General features: G+C 35.7%; 1 protein-coding gene across 1 annotated transcript; it reads left to right on the top strand.

Moving 5' to 3' along the window:
• Positions 1 to 245: 245 nt before the first annotated feature.
• LOC123566285 (uncharacterized) lies at positions 246 to 22807 on the top strand. The gene is made up of 3 exons (XM_045360233.2): positions 246 to 878; positions 11305 to 11425; positions 19962 to 22807. Exons 1-3 carry the CDS (start codon positions 639 to 641, stop codon positions 20453 to 20455), a joined length of 855 nt encoding a protein of 284 aa, XP_045216168.2. The 5' UTR covers positions 246 to 638; the 3' UTR covers positions 20456 to 22807.
• The last annotated feature ends 226 nt before the right edge of the window (positions 22808 to 23033 follow it).

A 23033-nucleotide genomic window follows, 5' to 3' on the forward strand; every position in this document is an offset into this window, starting at 1 on the left:
TGCAACACGCATAAATAAAATCCCGTGCGCTTTGATTGGTTAACAGCATGGAGAGACGGCGTTTTGATTGGTTAACAGCATAAAGTGGCGCCATATTCTAGGAAAGTCGAAGTTAACCCTAACCCTAACCCTAATCAATAAGCACTGGCTATCAGTCCTTTCAGGGCTTTGATTATTTACTGTTAAGTACTTACTCAGTATCTAAACATTTGACCCGAAAATCTACATGATTGCTCCTTTAATCAAGATACTGAGGTCAAAGTGCACTTTTCATCTTTGATATCTTAAATGTGGATATATGATTTTGAAATTTGAAGTATCATTATGGCATTTATAATATTATAATATTATTTATCAGAATATCCACGCGTTAGTCAACATTAATGGATGTTTTACTAATTAATCTTTATTTTGGGTTTTCCAATATTGATATCCGGTAAAGAGTATTGTTTTAATTAACTTAAACAATGGCATATATTTAAGATAGCAAAATATTTCCGTTTAACGCGCAGTATAACACACAGCGATCTCACATTGCACTTATGGATAATTGGTTTACTTAAGATCCTTGATATATATGGTGTGCATGATTTTAAAGTCTCTTCTTTAAACCGAAAGTGGTACACTGTAATAGGAAGATGTCAACTAAAACAAATATCATAATTGGAGTAACAGTTTTTGTTGTGCTGATGTTTGTTGTTAAAGTGATCCATGATACGTCATCGTCAGAATCCGGAATAAGACGTGTCCTGTCCGGAAATAACCAGCGTGCCAGCAACAGTCTAAGTTCTGTGACTAGGGATCTACTGGAACAGAGAAATAACTTGTCCAAGTTGCTAAACCTGAAACAACAGAAAATTGGACAAATGGAATGCGAGGTAGGAGGTTTTAATCAAATATCAGTCTTACATATATTTGACTGGTGCTGTCGCTGAAATGAAATGTATCAACTCTTTCGAGCTGACACCACTGGAAAATCTAAAATGACTTTGTCGTACAAATGTTGCTTTTTTCGAAGGGTTAATCAAGTTAAGATGTATCTACTGAAAAGAAAATATACATGCATTTGCTTTTTTTTTTTTAGTTGTTTTTCATAACAGTGTTATACAATACCATCCTAACGAATGTAGACACTTGATACAATACAATATTTTTCTTAAATATGTTAACAAGTAGAAAGTACAACTGATTTAGAATGTAGTTATGCTTTATAAAGTGTCAGCTTCCCCACTAAAATGTGTTGGTAAGTATTATGACCTATCGACATTTTCGCGGTAGAGTTTATTTGTAAACAGAGGCGTGTGGTTTAGTTTTAAACTATGTTTTAGTTACTGTAAGGTCATATAGATTTCAGCAAAATAGAATTGTAATGTCGCGTAAGAATCACTTTACTGCAGTGTTCGATTTTTCGTCAGTTCAAAATCATGTGTAAATTATGGTAATCCGAGCGTTCCCGCTTTGGGGTACATTTTACATAGTACCCTACTGGACAGTATTTAAGCATCTAAGCTATTATATTACCAGCCTGCATAAACAAACAGTATGATAGGCCGCTAGCTTAAAAATCAAGTCAGTACAAGAATTACCCACGCACAGATCAGAATCTCACCCATAATGGAATAATATACCTGGGGTCTTCGTCAAACAGCTGGAAAGTCGCCATCTGACCTATAAATGTGTCGTTTTGATGTTAAACACAACAAAAACAAAACCAAAAATCGGAAATAACGACAATATGACAGCGCTTATTGGCCGGAAAAAAAATTAAGTCATTATATACATGTACACCGTTTACGGTACGGAGTAGTATTTGCTTAAAGTACATAAAACATTGCAATTATGAAAGCGGATGAAATGTTAGATACACGTCTTGATGTCAGATGTACTTAATCTTATAAAAAGTAATAAAGATAGCCGTATATCACCATTCATCTCCAGACCGTTAAGAAAAAAATATAATTAAATTGTTATTGTTTACTCTGCAGCATAGCGTTTACTTATTAAATAATCAAGACCTTCACGTGGTTTAATAGTTTGAGTTGAGATGCAGAATTATCTAAACGAAGAACCGTGGTAAATTAGACGATAAGCCACAAGAATGTTTTCTTACATGCTCATCAAAATATAACGATAAAAATTATGCTTAACATGATTAGTTATGAGCCGGACGTCAAGCTAGAATCACACTGTCCCGGATTGGCATGCGGATGAGTTCGGGATAGCATCCGTAACGCATCCGTAGAACTTCCAACTTATTCGTAAGTCATCCGGTGTATCCGTTTATAAATCGAGGGCATCCGGGATCAAGGGGGCGAAGTTTTTGAACATGTTCAAAATTTTGCCACGGATAAAATATCTGTAAAGAATTCGAAATAAATCCGTAACAGTTCTGAAAAGATCGTAACAGATCTTAAAAGATCATAACTGTCCGGAAGACAATCACTGTGGTCAAAAACTACGAGCTATTACGGTTTTATTCCGGTTTACGGTTCTGTTACGAATTGAAGATATTGTGTCAAATTGCAATGTACTGTGTCAGTGCATGCGGGGGGTACATTCATCACCTTTAGTGATAGCTCTAGTTTACACTGTACGTATGCATTAAAAATAACAGAAACTCTTTGAATATGATAAAAAAAAACAAATGAGCCGCGCCATGAGAAAACCAACATAGTGCGTTTGCGACCAGCATGGATCCAGACCAGCCAGTCTAGTCAGGATCAATGCCGTTCGCTTTCAAAGCCTATTGCAATTAGAGAAACCATTAGTAAACAGCATGGATCCTGACCAGACTGCGCGAATGCGCAGGCTGGTCTGGATCCATGCTGGTCGCAAACGCATTATGTTGGTTTTCTCATGGCGCGGCTCAATCCCACAAGAAGCGCCGCGATGCTGAAGATGTTTGCGAAAATGCATTCAGCGTGTCAGGGATCAAATTTAGCAATATTTTCTTCTAGCAAAAATTAGCTAATGCTTTTCTGTTCACTAGCAAAACGGAAAAGACAAATACCAGAAATGAAACAATATTATTTAGTCAAATTCTTTATTTACTAGAGCTTATCAAATGATTAATCTCTGCAAGTAACCAGTCACAAGATAAAACACTCAGTCCCCTGTTACCAGAGTGCTCACATTAACAAGAACTGTATAATGACAGCGGGCTTGCCTAGTTTGAAACCTGTCCGTCTAATACTAACTTACATACAAAAGCTTCATCAAAATTTTCAAAGTTGAAAAAGGGGCATAACTTTGATAAAGTGCAAGTCAGATTTATGGAACTTGCCATGTAAAGTCATCCAATCATGATATCAGAACTAGTCTAGGAAGTTTGAAATCAGTATAACCAGGCAAGCACAAGTTTTAGAGAAACCTGCAAAACTATTTTGATTTGGACGCCGACGCCGGCGAAAGAGTTACAACAAAAGCTCTAATTGAAAAACTTCAAAAAGTCGAGTTGCAGTTACTAGTATTATGTATAAAATCATACAGTTCTTATTGTTGACAGTTTTTGTTTAATAATTATAGTTAAACATTATTGAGAATGACAATGCAAAGATATTTGCATTCCGAACTACTACGAGATTCCAGTATCACGTTCTCAGTCAAGGATTTTTTCTTTGGGGGGGTATTTCGGGATTTCATAGCTAAGATAGCAAATGCCATTTTTATCCACTTATCAGTTAAATTCAACCTTGAGTTATTGCAAGGTATTTTGATTTTGCATTATTATATTACTTGTAATCATTCTTATGTGTACGTCATACATGAGTTTTGATGAACAGTAAAAATCATTTATAAACATAAATGATAAGTTCTTAAAACAAAAAGCTGGTACTGCAGTTCCCCTTCTTAGAAGTGTGAATTTTCTGAGCAATATGACCATGTTGTTTTGTGTAGCCTCACATATTTATGTCAGATGCGTACATATATAGTTATTCTACATTTGCGAATTAAGACGAAGACGGAGTGTGAGCTGCCAAGTTAAGGGTTCCTCCCAGTATATTATTTGCGTTAGTTACCATAGTGCGCCTGCAACGGTAAGAAAGCCTTCTGTCTGACAAAACATGCGTCGCAACATTATCAAATTAGAAAAAAAAATCAGTGTACTTGCAATAAATATATGTTATCGGCTTTATATCCTTCAAGGCCAACATTTTTAAGCTACCAACAAGAAGGAATCAATCCACTTTAAAGGTTGAGAATCAGACTTTGTTCAAGTCAATGCATTTGTTCCAAACTTTACAACGAATCATTTACATTTACTTGTATTCACAGAGACCTCAGTGATGTTGGATTTTCTCATTTTTAAAAAGTATTTTTTAAATCTAATTTTCTTATCTTGGTTGCACATACAAGAAAGAGTTTCTAGCAGAAGAATATATTAAATATTAAACATATTAAGGAATGCTGAGGAATGGTATGAAAATAAGAACTATTGTGTTATGATTTGTAAAGTTTTGCATTGACAAATATATATTTAGCCGAAATTCATAAGAGATACAAGTTTGTATTATTTTTGTTGCGCCACCAAAATAGATTGGAAATGAATTCGTTTAAAAGCTGCACGCTGTTTCAGAAGTTGTCTTCTCGTACATCTTGTTGAAATATCCAAAAAGATTTGTATCTATCAAATCAAATGTTAAACTAGAACTTATATATTGAAGTCAAGGGGAATATTGAATATTCCGCTTTTAAAAACTAATAATGCATTTCTAATAGGGATTTAAATCTAAATCTTTGTAATGGGTACTTCAGTTTAGCAAAATATTGCTTAAATGCGATTGACCACCTTTAAATCTTTGTACAGACATTGTTTATTTTGATGAAGTAACAGTCTATTTTTAGGAAGCATGACTTTAAAAGTGCTGAATAATGTTTAAGTTATTTTCGAGGAGCGTGCGACACAAGTTCAAAGCTATTACTCTTCTTTTATTGGATGAAAAGCAACATGTACACTAATTCGCATGTCGAATGATATTCCAGTGAAATTGAATTACTGTCGGTCAAATGCTTTTTCAGTAGTAACACTATTTGGCTAGGAAACAATGGATGGATCGTAAGTTCGAGCCCACGCTCCTCCATCTAAAATTACTAACATTTGTATAAGAGTCGTGTGTATGGGTGTATTACACCTGGCACGCTAAAGAACCAGAAATCTTCTGGAATTGAAGCGTTTTCTATATCTTGCACTATCCTCCCACTAACGTTACTAGCAGGTTTCTGTATGAGTTTCCGGTAGCGACTACAAATAAGCAAATGATCAAATACTTTTGAAGATATGTCCAACACCAATTTTGTCAGCTGGACAAGACGGACAAAGGCAAATTAATCTATAACCGCCACCCCATCCCTCCACACATACCCCTACAAAGTCGTGACATTATAAGCCCCGCCCTTATTTCCGTTACAGGCACGTCTTTCCTTTATAGCATAATTTGTTATTTTGAGACGAGTCCTGTAGTAGGTGACACTAGTCTTCGTCTTGGTTCTCATGCCGTAGTCACTGGCAACAGACCAGAAGAAATAGCTACTATACATGCTATACCCTACCCCTATATGGTTCTTATAGTATAATAGGTGTATAGTGGCATTTTATTTCTGGTCTGGTGTCAGGGATTGTCGTCATGCGCGGCGAAGTTTTTCATTTACTTTTAATATGTCGGTCATAAAAATAAAATTCAGAGACTGGTAGCTAGTCTACCATTCGGACATTGTCACGCGCGCATTCACATCAGCTATGCATGTTTATATAACAACTGTGATAAACAGCGTGCATTATGCTATCAGTGTAGTATTTTGATAATTAAATACAAGTGCGTGCTAAGTATAGGATAATCTTGTTATGTCGTTTTAAAGTAGCTGAATTTAAATTTTAAAGATAAATTTAATCCATTGAGTGCAGATTTCTACATTCAAATCTTCATATCAAAATGTATCAACGTTACGACCTCTCTCTGAATCAAATTTCTTCGCGAACTGAAAGTAGGCAAAATCTATTATATTGTCTTTTATATTTGAAATTCAATTATTGACACTGTTAAATGGTTGTGTAGTGTCTCCATTAAACAGCAGTAACACTTCTATGTTATGATACAATCAGCCAAACAGATTGAAATTGTTTATACATCGAGTGGCTTGACATTATAAAGAAATTCAACATTAATCATTGCAAAATATCATTCAGTATAGTATTATAAAAAAAATACTGTTAAAACGTTTCCATTTATTATATATAACAACTTAGCGCTGCATGTTAATTTACTTCTTTCGCCAGTCGCCATTGTCAGTTCGAGTCTCTAGCTGTAGACCGAATATTATCATGTGAGTTTCCGTAAAGCAGCCTTTTGCTTTATTTCGGTTGAGCTATATATCTAGCCACCATAGTTCGATTTATGTCTGCAAATGATACTCCAGCTAATGTTTAGAGAGGTAAATAACTTCAATTGGTACTGTTTTCAGCAACAATAGACTGGATACTGGGAATGTAAATATGGGGCTTGGATAGAATTTTCACATTCATCCGAGTTGGTGACATTAACTGAAATAAAAGACCCCAGATGCCCGTTATTTCAGACATGGGTGGGGACCCGGATAACCCGCGACCATTTGTAAGCCCACTAGATGACGAGCGACTCGAACCAACAATGGTGATAAGCTAGTTATTTAATATCCACTCACTTACAAACCCCCCCCACCCAGCCCCCACCCCCACCTCCCCATGTGTAAATGAATGTAAATAACACAAGACAGGGCAACGAAGTAGAGTCTTTGGTCAACAAGAGAAGATCAATGATGGATCGTCTGTTTCATTAATTTTATGTCAATTGTTTTTTTTCTTTTAGGTTTGTTAAATTATTTAAAGCTTCTCAGTATGGCCTAAATTGTGTCGGCATCACTCTAAACCCAAAGAAAGAACGACTTTTCACCATGGCATTTGGTTTAAAGATACGTTAGTATTTGGTATTTAAAAATTGAAATTATTTTTTTCAAAATCTTATAAAACGACTAATGCTTATTAAATTAATCTTTTCATTCGAATTAAGTTTGAATATACCCGGGTTATATTTTTATGAAAAAAAAGTTTGTGCTTGTTATTTTTAATGCCAAGTCTGTGAAATAAAATAAACTGCCACTTGAATATTTTTATACGATTCATCTTTCCCATTTTGTTACTAACACGCGGTTTCATATTTTCATTTTATATTCTCAACCCACTTCAATGTTCTCCAAACCTTTCACTTGAAGGACGCATAATGATCAGGGTGTGTTACTTAAACAATTTATATACTAGACACTTAAGTTTTGAAACTAGGTGTGCCATTATGGCTTGAAGGCACAACCAACCGTTTTTTAAATACTTTGTATTTTCATTTTATATATTTTCCATAAACTTATAAGCATCATCTGAATTGCTTTTTTTCATCGCCAATGCCATCATTATTTGAGAATTGATCTGAACATGACTCAGCACCATATGACGTTAATGCCAGAACGCGACAACTTTTTGGTTACCCGGGGCTATTATGATTATTATGTGTGAGGTTCGCTGCGCCATTATGGATCCGTCAATTGCGGCTGTTTTAACGGCTTTTTGCTGCTATTCATAAGTATATAATAATGCTTTATATCCGGTTGTATATTAGAGGATAGTCATATGTAGTTGAATAATAAAATGCGAGTCTGTGCCGAGCATTTTATCAACTTTATTCAATGAGATTAATAAATTCAATGTTGAAAGATTTTTTTTATCACATGTAAGCTTTTCCTGCTGAAACATCAAAATTTCTTCTTTCTTTACCTATTATAGACCAAGTCATCCTAAGGATGTACGAGTGGGTTTTTTTTTTTTTTTTGGGGGGGGGGGGGGTGTTGTTTTCTTTTTTGTTGTTTCTTTACTAATTTTCTAATTTAATTCAGGATATCCGACATTTTGAAAAATGTTTCTTCCTTTCTCCCTAACAAAGTTTAAGCCGAAAATGCTAAATCATCAAAATAAGGCTAATAATGTACCATTTAACCAAACAGATTCTACTTGTTGCGAAATTCACACTTACTTTTGGCTGGCATTTGCCTTAACCTGATGTAAAATGCACAATGGGGATAGGTGTCGGTGATTTTAAATATCTATTTAAGTAGATCAGGTTTGGTTCTGATTTTTTTCTGATTGATATATATAATGATAAGCTGCAACTGAAATAAAAGGTTTCATGATAGCACTTTATATCATCTAGTAAGTATAAATAGAAATAATAGGAGCTAAAAATATCAAAATTCACCAATTTTTAAGTTTTTTTTCTAAATATATCTCGTACATGCACGGTGATCCCGACTTTTTTTCTTTCCATTTTGAAGCATTTTTTGTGTGTGTGTCATTGAAGCATCAACATATTTTTAAATCTTATCTACAGATTTTTGTAGATGTAAATACGTTTTTTTCCTTGAAAAAAAGTGGGTGGGGTAAATATGTCAACATGTCGAAAATAAAAAATCCCCATTTTGTTTGTCACATTTATGCTTACATAAAACTGATATCACCGTGTATTTATAGTAACCTGTAAGACATGAAATCCCTATAACGTTAAGTGGGATATTATATGTTTTAGAAAGTATCCCCATTTTTTTCAATTTTACCTAATTTCAGAAATGCTTAGTGGAAGAAGAAAATGCCCTATTAAAAAACGAGTGCGGTAACCTGTGCTTTTTCTGCTTCTTAAATGTCTAGGAAACATAAGTTCTTCAAGCTGTCAGAGTATGAAAAAATTCTTATTTGTAGAAAAAAATATGACTCTGTTTCTAAGCCATGAAAAATGCACAGTTCTTAAGGATACAATGTTTGGTTTCTTTTAAGCTTAACTAGCACAATGTTATAAATAAACTATTGAAATCAACATGTCACTTGCAGCTGTTGTTACCAAAAATTGAAAATGCAATTTTGGTAATTTATATTTATTTTGGTTGTCGCCCCGCAACAAGTGTATGTGTTGTAAGGATATCGCGTCCGCGAATCTAGTGCATGTCTTGTGAGAATATCGCGGCTGCGAACACCTTGTGTATGTGTTGTGAGGATATCACGGCCTCGAACCAAGTGTATGTGTTGTGAGGATATCACGACTTCGAACCAAGTGTATGTGTTGTGAGGATATTACAGCCTCGAACCTAGTGCATTTGTTGTGAAGATATCACGGCCTCGAACCAAGTGGATGTGTTGTGAGGATATCACGGCCTCGAACCTAGTGCATGTGTTGTGAGGATATCACAGCCATGAACCTAGTGCATGTGTTGTGAGGACATCATGGCCTCGAACCAAGTGTATGTGATGTGAGGATATCACGGCCTCGAACCAAGTGTATGTGTTGTGAGGATATCACGGCCTCGAACCAAGTGTATGTGTTGTGAGAATATCACGGCCTCGAACCAAGTGTATGTGTTGTGAGGATATCACAGCCTCGTACCAAGTGTATGTGTTGTGAGGATATCACGGGTTGTGAGGATATCGCGTCCGCGATTCAGGATATCGCGTCCGCGAACATTGTGCCTGTGTTGTGAGAATATCATCGCCGCGGACATATTATGTGTTGTGAGAATATTGCGGTCGCGGACCAAGTGTATGTGTAATATGAGTATCGCGGCCGATAATTAAATTCCAGAGTTTGAAGCATTGTTACACCTCAAAATGGTAGCAGCGCATTTTGGTAGTCACTACCAAACTTCGGCCGAGTTTTGGTAGCGACAAAATGCGTTGCAAGGGTACATATGATGTGTTAAGGATCATGGAATGGAACGTATTTTGGTAGTTTTTTCTACATCAGGGGCTGTGCTCATTTTTACATTATGCACGAAAGAGAGAGAGAGATAAAAGGAGGGAATGTCTCCTATAAAAATGGTGTGTGTGGGGGGGGGGGGGGGGGGGGGGGGGTCCCCTCCCGAGATATAGTTTTCGTATAAAAACAACCAAAATGTAGATTCCTGAGCGTGTGAAAGGGGCCTCGAACGGCGCTTCCTATGCAATAACATTGTATTGTTTTGTTGTTATAATGTGCTAGTGTTGTCGGAGTGATAGTCCACCTAGATTTTTTAAAGCATGAAAATGTTGAAATATATCATTTACTCAGAAATGAAGCTTCCTCCGCAATAAGGTATACAGTGTCGTGTATCTTATTATTTATCTACATATATAAATGCGAATGATTTTCTCTAAATATTTATCGCAGATTTTGGCTTTTTTCCTCAAATGTATACGATGTATTATGAGAACACCTGCGGAGGGCGGGTGGGCGGCTCCAAAAGGTGTTCGCTATCTAACTTGAGCAGTATATATATACAGCGTTCACCAAAACAAAAGTTATGTCCGGTATACAAAAATACGAGTGCCAGATATTTACTCGACCAACCTCGGTAATTCTCGTTGAATAAATTAATCGGTTACCCTCGGAATTAAATTTACTACCGGGTTGAGTTATTTAATTGTATTTCACTATATTAAACAACATTGAAATATTCTAAAGATTTTTGGTGGATAAAGGTTGCATGCCTACCTTGCATATACTTTTAAAGGTATTTTACAGCCCGTCTTATGTGACCTTTTCTCATGAATCTCCTTAATTTTTATCTCAAACAGTCTATACTTGCTTATGGGCGTTTGTGAAACCTGTCCCAGGGTCATGCGAACGACACATCAAATAATTATGGTTAACAGTTGTGTAAAGTTTCTTCAATATCTCTCAATGTATGTCGAAGTTAGAGTTGCATTGACCTCTCTCACGTGTGTTCCAATGATCCTGCTTGACTGAATCTAGGGTCGTTATATTTTCAAAGTCAAAAGGTCAAGGTCGGATGAGCGACTATCTTTGAAATAATACGGTCCATTCGTCATAAAATATTCTTTCTGTAAATCATGAGATTATCATTGATACCGTTTTGCGTTGGATGTGTACATATCCAACGCATTTTGGTACTACATTATTGTAAACTACCAAAACGTTGAGTGTAACGCATTTTGGTAGTGACTACCAAATCTCGGCCGAATTTTGGTAGTGACTGCCAAAATGCGTTGCTACCATTTTGAGGTGTAACAAAGCACTGTTCCTGTACTAAGTTCTTGATTGTTATGTTCTAGCACTGACTAGTATTCAGTATAAACAGTAAAGGAAAAGAAAGGACAACTCTACATTGGGTGGTAGTTGCGGACGAACAGAAAATTGCTGTCGAATTTTTAATGCGATTTCGTGTCTTACTGTCCTTAAGAAGTAATATAAGTAACATATTCGTGCCAATTTAATATTACCATAATTTCTCTTCCAACAGAAAGGTGCTAATCAAGCGACGAGTGAGTCGGGTGGCTGGTGCAAGAAGTCAAGTACAGAAACGGCCGGGCAGCACATGACTGATACGAATCTCGCCACTGCTCTAGCAGAGTTCTTTAAAGGTTAGTTCTCATCTTAAATTGTGTTCCATTTATTTTCATTTTTTTGTTGTTAAGATTTGTGGTTTAAATGATTTATTTCACTTCTAATAAACATAATTGTTACTTTTGATGAGGTATATTTTGATAGGCATTTATCAGACAGTCAACCTTTTTAAGTAATAGTTAAAAACTGCTGTATGACATTTGTTTTGACTTATTTTCAATCACGGGGTACTATTATCTCTTGTGTAAATTCCTTACGTTTATCAACCTCACCTTATATGACATTTAGAAACACTCTGAACAAAGAGAAAAGTAAACATTTTTCAAAGCGTTCGAATCTCCTAAAAAGTCAAATATTTGCTCTTCTTTGGTATATTATTTATTGTGCCGTAAATAATGCCAATTCATTGACGAAAAGTGTTTTATGGTTATTACCACTTAATACGGTCCGCCAATACTTGATCGTAAGTCAGCTCCTTTCATTAAAATGCTTGTCTTCAAGTTTTCATACTTTTTACAAGGTAAAGAACAGAACAGAACAAATATAAACATATTTTAATTTGTAGGCTTAATGAACTTCTCGTGTATATAAAATCCATTCATTCGTACTAGTTATAGGGTAGTGAAGAGTATATTGTAATGTTATTAATTAAGCAATTTCATACGGCCCTTGTTATTTGTCCAAGGGTTGTCGTATTGGCCGAAGGCCGAGGGCCAGTACGACTGCCCGTGGACAAATAACTAGCCTTATATGAAACCGCTTGATTAATGATAATTTTATTATTCAATTTTTGAACATTGGCGGTAACACCATAAGAGCTTTTGAGTTACCTTACGGCAGTTTTACATGTTGGCCCTGTTTTCTCGTATTGGCCCTGCTTTTCTGATATTGGCTCAGTTAAGCCCTCTACAGACGGTAGGTTTTTGTTGTTACAGTACAACACCAATTAAATTTAAGATGTACAGCCAAATATTATCATGTGTATGATGCTATTCCTTGATTTCGTAAATCTTAAGTCTTGACTTACAGATTAGGACATGTTCTATTTCGTAAAGCCCTCTACAGACGGTAAGTTTTTGTTGTACAACACCAATTAAATTCAAGATGTACAGCCAAATATTACCGTGTGTACGATGCTATTCCTTGATTTCGTAAATCTTAAGCCTTGACTTACAGATTAGGACATGTTCTATTTCGTAAGTTTTGCCTTACGTACCACCCACGTTGACAAGCAACAAATTGGTACATAATTAGTTGATAAGAGGCAAGTGAATGAAATTCCAGAAACAACTGCCCAAAAAATAAACACAAATCTTAATATAAAATGGCTTCTGATGCATAATAGAAAAAGGATGACACTGAAAAGTTAATTGATTTGAGCCGCGCCATGAGAAAACCAACATAGTGCGTTTCCGAGTCTGGTCCATGCTGTTCCCTAAAGCCCTCTACAGACGGTAAGTTTTTGTTGTACAACACTAATTATCTCAAAGATGTACAATTTTGAAATTGTACATTTTTCACATACAGACAGTATTCCATTCTCATAAAAATCAAAGAGATTTACCTAGTAAACATAGTGCATCAGGTACTGAAAAAAATGTAACTATTAATAATAAAAATAGTATTCACCTTTTTATGTTCCATAAATTTGATTACGTATGACACAAATGAATCACGCCATGAGAAAACCAACATAGTGGCTTTGCGACCAGCATGGATGCAGACCAGCCTGTGCATCCGTGCAGTCTGGTCATGATCAATGATCAATGATGTTTGCTTTCAAACTCTATTACAATTAGAGAAACCGTTAAACCCTCTACAGACGGTAGGTTTTTGTTGTACAACACTAATTATCTCAAAGATGTACAATTTTGAAATTGTACATTTTGCACATACAGACAGTATTCCATTCTAGTATAAATCGCAGAGATTTACCTAGCAAACATATAGTGCATCAGGTACTGAAAAGAATGTAACCATTCATAATAAAAATGATATTCACCTTTTTATGTCCCATGAATTTGATTACGCATGACACAAATAAGCCACGCCATGAGAAAACTAACATAGTGGCTTTGCGACCAGCATCGGATGCAGACCAGCCTGTGCATCCGTGTAGTCTAGTCAGGATCAATGATGTTTGATTTCAGTCTATTGCAATTAGAGAAACCGTTAGCGAACAGCATGGACCAGACTGCGCGGATGCTGGTCGGAAACGCACTATGTTGGTTTTCTCATGGCGCGGCTCAAATCATTTAACTTTTCAGTGTCATCCTTTTTCCTTTATGCATTAGAAGCTATTTTATATTCAGATTTGTGTTTATTTTTTGGGCAATTGTTTCTGGAATTTCATTCACTTGCCTCTTATCAACTAATTATTTACCAATTTGTTGCTTGTCAACGTGGGTGGTACGTGTTTCACATGATGTGCGCAATTGATCTAATGCAGTGTGTAATATTGTAAAGTTGTATAATAATATCATAAACATGTTATGGTTGAGGTTCAACAAGGGATATTATTCGAGGTGTTTATATGTATGATACTGTAAGAGTTTCTACTCTTTCACTGTTTTATCGCAATAGAAAAAAGAGTCAAAATTAGTAATTAATTAATTTCATTTTAATAAATATTTCATTCCCTCTTTACACCCATAAAAAGGCTACAATTTATCAAGATTATTTGATTGTGGGGCACAGTGTAAATATTTCAAGGGTATAGCTAGGTGTTCACGACAAGGAAAACAAGTTTCATATATTATATGGCTTCATCTCCAAATTTATTTCCATCTATAAATCTCTTTCCATATATCTAAACCTAGGAATAGATATAATAGAATAGAACAAGAAATATCTTTTAAAAAGATGGTCGGTGAATTGTATTAAGACAATAAGTTTATGAGGTTTTCATATCATTTGTGTTATTCTATCATCTATCTAACATTTTGAAAATAGCAAAACTAAACACAACACTTAAACAATTTAAATGGTTCTCTTTTAATTTTTCACAAAGGTCTCGTAACTACGGTGGTATGTTTAGGACATGCAATTATTTTTTTAGGATTAAATTATCTTGAGCGATCAACATCTTATCTCGTGCGCACGACATCTTATCTTGAGCGATCAACATCTTACTTCGAGCGGTCAACATATTATCTTGAGCGGTCAACATCTTATCTTGAGCGATCAACATAGTATCTTGAGCGATCGACATCTTATTTCGTGCGCACGACATCTTATCTTGAGCGATCAACATCTTATCTCGTGCACACGACATCTTATCTTGAGCGATCAACATATTATCTCGAGCGATCAACATATTATCTCGAGCGATCAACATATTATCTTGAGCGATCAACATCTTATCTCGAGCGATCAACATATTATCTTGAGCGATCAACATCTTATTTCGTGCGCACGACATCTTATCTTGAGCGATCAACATATTATCTTGAGCGATCAACATCTTATCTCGAGCGTTCAACATATTATCTTGAGCGATCAACATATTATCTCGAGCGATCAACATCTTATCTCGAGCGATCAACATATTATCTTGAGCGATCAACATATTAGCTCGAGCGATCAACATCTTTTCTCGGTCATCTTATCAATATCTATTAAGTACCTTTGTGTGAATACAGATCATTAGTAAAAACATACGGCTGCCACCGTTTTTGTTTTTATTTAGATTATACTTATAACCGTTTCACATGTTTGCAGGGTTAGACATTTAAATACGGACACTGATAAAAAAGGCAGCAAAAATCAGTGATGATGCAAAGAAAAACATTTAAGTCCTCGACAAAAAAAAAGTATGTAGGCTTTGCTATGAAAGCCCTGGAGGGACAATTGATTTCCGTACTTCCCACTTCTGACTTCTAACTTTTGCACTTCTCACTTCCAACTTCTTGACTTCCTACTTCTAACTTCCACACTTCTGACTTCTAACTTCCGCACTTCTGACTTCCAACTTCCCGACTTTCGACTTCTGATTTCCAGCTTCCACACTTCTTACTTCCGACTTCTTGACTTCTTACTTCCTTCTTCTAACTTTCGCACTTTTGACCTCTAACTTCCGCACTTCTGACTTCCAACTTCCTGACTTCATACTTCCGACTTCCAACTTCCACACTTCTTACTTTCGGCTTCCAAAAAAGAAAAGTTGGCAGTCAGAAGTGCGGAAGTTGGAAGTCAGGAAGTTAGAAGTCAGAAGTGTAGAAGTTAGAAGTCAGAAGTGCGATAGTTAGAAGAGGGAAGTAAGAAGTCAAGAAGTCGGAAGTAAGAAATGTGGAAGTTGGAAATCAGAAGTCGAAAGGTAGGAGGTTAGAAGTCAGAAGTGCGGAAGTTAGAAGTCAGAAGTGCGGAAGTTTGAAGAGGGAAGTAAGAAGTCAAAAAGTCGGAAGTAAGAAGTGTGGAAGTTGGAAATCAGAAGTCGAAAGTCTGGAAGTTAGAAGTGCGGAAGTTAGAAGTCAGAATTGCGGGAGTTAGAAGAAGGAAGTAAGAAGTCAAGAAGTCGGAAGTAAGAAGTGTGGAAGTTTGAAATCAGAAGTCGAAAGTCAGGAAGTTGGAAGTCAGAAGTGTGGAAGTTGGAAGTCAGAAATGCAGAAGTTAGAAGTAGGAAGTAGGAAGTCAAGAAGTTGGAAATGAGAAGTGCAAAAGTTAGAAGTCAGAAGTGGGAAGTACGGAAATCAATTGTCCCTCCAGGGCTTCCATACTTCGTCCATGTATTAAACGATTTTCCTTGTTTTCCCTTAATTCATACATGCAACTTTTCTGCGCGAATTTATCAGTCCAACTAAAATTTGTTGCTGTTCTAACATGCAGTATGCATCATTGGTTATGTTCATTTGATTTTGAAGATAGGATGACCAATTATATGCATTGCTCTCCCAATTGATGTGATAAACTTGTACATGTACTTGTGGGAAGTTTAATTAACAGCGGAATAGGCGGGACCCTAATTAACAACTTGTCCGTATGTTTTACTGATGACCTAAATGCACACACAAAGGGCCTTAATATATATAAATAAGATGTCGTGCGCTCGAGATAAGATGTTGATCGCACAAGATAAGATGTTGATCGCTCAGGATAATATGTTGATCGCTCGAGATAAGATGTTGATCGCTCAAGATAAGATGTTGATCGCTCGAGATAAGATGTTGATCGCTCAAGATAAAATGTTGATCGCTCGAGATAAGATGTTGATCGCTCAAGATAAGATGTCGTGCGCACAAAATAAGATGTTGATCGCTCGAGATAAGATGTTGATCGCTCAAGATAATATGTTGATCGCTCGAGATAAGATGTTGATCGCTCAAGATAAGATGTTGATCGCTCGAGATAAGATGTTGATCGCTCAAGATAATATGTTGATCGCTCAAGATAAGATGTTGATCGCTCGAGATAATATGTTGATCGCTCAAGATAATATGTTGATCTTTTCAGATAAGATGTCGATCGCTCAAGATAAGATGTCGTGCGCACGAAATAAGATGTTGATCGCTCGAGATTAGATGTTGATCGCTCAAGATAATATGTTGATCGCTCAAGATAAGATGTTGATCGCTCAAGATAATATGCTGATCGCTCAAGATGATATGTTGATCTCTCGAGATAAGATGTCGTGCGCACGAGATAAGATGTTGATCGCTCAAGATAATATGTTCGTCGCTCTAGATAAGATGTTGATCGGTCGAGATAAGATGTTGATCGCTCAAGATAATATGTTGATCGCTCGAGATAAGATGTTGATCGCTCAAGATAAGATGTTGTTCGCACGAGATAATATGTTGATCGCTTGAGATAAGATGTCGTGCGCACGAGATAAGATGTTGATCGCTCAAGATAAAATGTCGTGCGCACGAGATAATTTAATCTTAAAAAAAAATAACATATGTCCTAAACATACCACCGTACGTAACGGTATAATATTGTTTCGTTTTTCTTTTTTTCAATGTCGAATAATTACAGCAGTGGTCTTGAAGTCACTGCTCTACCTAAAAGACATTAATCGATCGGCTAATCACACCCTCATTCGTGTGATACGCAGACCGTATTCAGCTCTCCCTGTAAATTGATACATATTGGTATTTGAACAGGTTTCTGTTACATTTATTAAACTTACTTATCATTTTAGATATATCAATATTCTTGCTAAATATACTGAACGAAGCGTAGCTTTAAAACTGTAAACAACGTCATTAAATACTCCATGTCTGACATTTCACTTAGCGTTGCACAATCAGGAGAGTGAAAATCAAGAACAATCTTTAAAAAAGATTGTCGTCTAATTGTAGTAAGACAAGAAGTATATGAGGTTTACAAATCGTGTCATTCTATCTTCTATCTAACATTTTGCAAATAGCAAAACCAAACACCACACCTTACAACAATTTAAATGGTTCTCTTTAAAATGTTCACAAAGGTTTCCTAATGTGCAATTTTGTTTCGTTTATTCTACGACAAATAATTACAACAGCGGTCTGGAAGACACTTTTCTACACAAAAGACTCTAATCACACCTTTATTCATGTGATACGCACACCGTATTCAGCTCTTTCTGTAAATTGATATATGTTGGTATTTGAACAGGTTTTTATCATATTTATTAAACTTACTTATCATTTTTTAGATATATCAATATTTTTGCTTAATATACTGAGCGAAACTTAGCTTTAAAACTGTGAACAGCGTCATTTAGCATAAATGCTTTGTCTACATTTCGGCCAGTGTAGCACAATCAGCAGTGTGAAACAAATAGCCACTCTCGTTCAATCAGACAGAGTGTTGCATAAATCGTTCATTTTGATAAATTATCTATAATGCGTTATCGAGTAGTCTGATTTGAAAACTGAAATCACGTGGCATGGTCACAAATTCGTTCTTAATACGGCATTCGCCGAAAAAGTTATCTGCAGATAAAGACCGCTGGCATAATTTTATGTGAAAATAATCAGCCCGACTTTATGGACAACTAGTTTCATACCGCAGTTTAACATTCGCAGCTTATGTGTTAAACTGTGAATAATGCCACGGGCGGTAAATAAAGATCACCTTTTGATTTTGTGGCGAGATGCCTCTATCAGGATGTTTGATATAATTTAGTCACCGCATACCTTATGATTCGTACCTAGAATAGTTAGACCCAATCATATTCGAAACGCCGATGATCCGTCATAATTCAATATTTTAGATGATAGACTAAATGAAATAAGCACTAATCTTTCATGAATTCCTAGAAAAGAAAGTTCTATCTACTCACACGTTAATTACGATAGTTTTAGACTCTAATTACGGAAAATACACAAATTAAGGACAAATTACGCACTTCCATGATCATTGTACTAAGGAGCTTGATTTTGTCATAATCACTGAGCGCTCATTAATTACAGTTGGACGAAACTTATAAATACGCGGCCAGCGCCACGAAGAGATCAGAACTTGCCTGGCCATCGAGGAGTCAACATCATCAATACAGTCTGCCTAGCTACCGAGCGATAATAAATTAGAAATATTATCATTTACTATTAGGTTCTTGACCTCCTATCATAGTCTGGGTTCTTACTCAGAACATTGCGTCCCGTTTAAGTTCCACGACGATAGGAACTCGACATCTGGTGGTATTTAGGTAAAATCTTAATGTATGGTATTCACCTCAGGCATAGTTTGTTGTGAATCGCCATACTACAAGAGATCCCATCCACGAATTTTGAGTGCTCGTCATCAGTTAAATTGAGATAGATTGATTAGCATTAATTATTTTATATTTCACCAATCATTTTAAGAATCATTTGTTTTCCAATCATTCGGCAAGGAAGCCCATAGGAAAATTATATTATATTCAATATACTGAGCTAGACCGTGCACGCTACAATTTACTGAGCATGGTGTTAACATCCAAAACTGTCGTACAGACCATCAGTAAACAGAAACCACCAATAGTTGTATATGCTTGATAAAAAGGTCAATATATCTTTGAAGCGCAATTCATTTGTAGAGTAATGTATATTTAAAAACAAGTAATAAAAATGACAAATAATGATCGTATGTAAAACATAATTATATTTACCATACAATGAATGAATTATATGTGCACTGTAAAAGGGTGGGGTAATTATGGAGACAGACTATCAAATTGGTCCCGCCGGTGGTTTCAAATGTTTTATAAGGGCAAGGTATTTATGGAAACGGGCTATCAATCAAATCAGTCCTGCCGTTGTTTTTAATTGGAGACGGGCTATCAGTCAAAACAGTCCCGTCGGTCGTTCCAACTATAAAAGGGATTTTTATGGAGACAGGCTATCAGTCAAATCGGTTCCATCGGTGGTTTCAAATGTAAAAAACATATTTTATTTTAAAGCATCATAAGCATCATTACAACCGAAGACAATTCAACCATTAAAATGATAGGGTTGTGTGTTTCATTTTTTTGTCAAACCGAGTTTTGAAGCATTTCGGCTTAAATATTTTGAGAATTATTGGTGTATTTTTCAGAAGCATATATTTATATTTTATATGTTGTTTCGAAGGGCCTGACTACATGTATTTCAGGAAAATATGTCGGCAGTTTCGGTGATGGACCAGGACGGTATAAACAGCTTTTATCCGATTCTGGAAAGGTCAAAGGTTATGATGCTTTTGACGGAGCTCCATTTTGTGACATCACAAGCGAGGGGCGGGTCAAATTTCTTGACCTGACACTCCCTCAGTATGGATTGCCATTGTATGACTGGGTCATAAGTTTGGAAGTAGCTGAGCATATTCCACAAAAATTTGAAAGTGTTTTCATTGATAATATTGTTCGACATGCGCGAGAAGGCGTGGTTTTGAGCTGGGCAAAACCTGGACAGGGTGGATATTCTCATGTAAATAACCGCCCATTTGAATATATAAAAGAATTGATGGATAATTTAAGTTTTTCACATGACAATGTAGAATCTGAAAAACTGAAAAATGCTGCAAGTTTTCCATGGTTTAAGTGGAACACGAATGTTTATCGAAGGAAGAAACTTGTATCATCGGAGGACATGTCCAGACTTACGTAGCAAATAATTCGTACAAAATCTCCACGATTTAAAGTTTGAAAAAAAAGTTCAAAAAATACTTTACACAAGCGTCTCGAATATAGAACAAAAACGTGCCATGTGTTTCAACGATGTGAATTTAACCTGGGTTGTAAGTCCTTAGTGGGATACGCGTTTTTATTATATATATAATAATTATAAATTTGCTAAGCACATTTTCTGCAATTTGATAAGGAAAATTATGACTTTCAGTGAGGAAGAAGAACCGATTGTCATCTAACGCTTTAAGATATTAGGTTTTGTTGCATCTGTCTTATAATTCCAGTTTTAATTTTATTTGCGTGCACAGCCCCTGTGTGCTAGTATATTTTTCGATGTGGAGTATTATTTTCTTTTTCTTTTCGTTTTCTTTGTGTGTGTGTCTGCGTTCCTTGCCGTTTTACATTTTTCTTTGTTTTCTAAACATTGATACCATAGAGTGAGATTTAATTCGAACACGGGGTAAAGAAACAAGATTTTTAAGATTTTTTATACAATAATATCCCTGTTTACCGTAATTAAAGGACACATGTTATCTACCAACAAGATTTAGAAGGAGCGTAATTCTTATCATTTTTCTGACTACCTATGCATCTCAGGTTATGAAAACAGAAATGAAACAATTTATTTTTATGCTCCCCGAACGGTTGGGGGAAGCATATAGTCGCCATCTCGTCCATCCGTGCGTTTGTACGTCCGTCACACTTTTTGTCCGGAGGATAACTCAAAAAGTATTGAAGGTAAAAAGTTGTAACTTTATACAATGATACAGATGATTAAGAGGTCCTGCAGTGACAAGAAACCACAATTATAGGCGGTCCTATTTTTATTTATCTCCATTTGTTTGAAAAACTTGTCAGGGGCTTAACTCGAATACGATGTATATTAATATGTAAAATATTGCTTTAATACTTTACATATTTATAGAGGTCAGTGAGAGGGAGTGAAGTGACAAGGAACCATAACTCTGGCCCCATTTTTGAATTATTTCTCTTTTTATGAAAACCTTGTCTGTGGTATACTTGTAAGGTATTGACTTCACACTTTACATATTTATAGAGGTCAATGAGAGGGAATGCAGTGACAACAAACTATAACTCTAAGTAGTCCATTTTTTAAAATTATTTTTCCTTTTTGATACTTCTTGTCCGGAGGATAACTCAAAAAAGTATCGAAGATACCAAGTTGTAACTTTATGCAATGATAGACCTCATTGAGAGAAAGTGCAATGACAAGGAACCATAACTCTAGAAGGTACCATTTTTTAATTATCTCCTTTTTTGAAGACTTTGTCGGGGCATGCTTGCAAGGTATTGATTTCATACTTAACATATTGATAGAAATAAGTTAGAGGAAGTGCAGTGACAATGAACCATAGCTCTATATGGTCCAGTTTTTTAATGTTTTCCTTTTTTGAAAACAATGGGAGGAAGTGCAGTAATAAAAAGCACAACTCTTCCTGACTTAGCACAACCACCGTGACTGCAAAACCCCTTATGTTACAATAATTTCGGGAAGCATCCATCGGCGTCACCGAACATCTTGTCTAATCGTGTTTTCTTGTTCGCTGACAAAACGAATTAAACATATTTCTTCACCAGAATTTATATATTTGCCATGGAACAGTTTTAAATAAATAAAATCTAAGTGTTTCGTTTTTAGCTCGACTTTTCGAAGAAAAAGTAGAGCTATTGTACTCGCCCTGGCGTCGGTGTCGGCGTCGGCGTCGGCGTCGCCTTTGGTTAAAGTTTTTTATAAAGTCAAATATCTCTGTTACTATCAAAGCTATTGACTTGAAACTTAAAATTCTTTACTATCAAAGTCTACACTAGGAGAAACAATCCTCATAACTATATCTTAATTTTGACAGAATTATGCCCCTTTTTAACTTAGAATTTTTGGTTAAAGTTTTTGATAAAGCAAAGTATCTCTGTTACTATGAAAGCTTTTGACTTGAAACTCAAAATAGTTATTTACTATCAAAATCTACACCAGGAGACACAATTCCCATAACTCTGATTTGAATTTTGACAGAGTTATGCCCCTTTTTTACTTGGAATTTTTGGTTAAAGTTTTTGATAAACTCAGAATAGTTATTTACTATCAAAGTCTACACCAGGAGACTCTGGTTTGAATTTTGACAGAGTTATGTCCCTTTTTAACTTGGATTTTTGTTTACTAGCAAAGCTCTAATTTAGAGTCAAGCACTGAGAAAAGTCGAGCGCGCTGTCTTACGGACAGCTCTTGTTATTCCTTCCTTTGGCAGGGGCAAATGTAGAGAGTTAGTGAATGTGTCAGTTGCATTGATTTTTATAAATCGTGTATATACCTTTACTATTGTTTCCTTTCGTTTAGGTATATCACTGAAATCAACAGCTATTAACATGCATCAGTGGTATTTTACCTGAAGTATGCTTTTACCAGATTAAGACAGTCGTATTTCCAAACACAAGATATTTTAACGAAATGATTTTTATAAATTAAATGTAAACATTGTCTAAAAAGATATGTAATTTGTATATTTTTACCGTCGACGGTTTTGTCGGAGGACCGTCTCAAA

Source organism: Mercenaria mercenaria, chromosome 8, assembly GCF_021730395.1.
Source record: "Mercenaria mercenaria strain notata chromosome 8, MADL_Memer_1, whole genome shotgun sequence".
NCBI classification, from domain to species: Eukaryota; Metazoa; Mollusca; class Bivalvia; order Venerida; family Veneridae; genus Mercenaria; species Mercenaria mercenaria.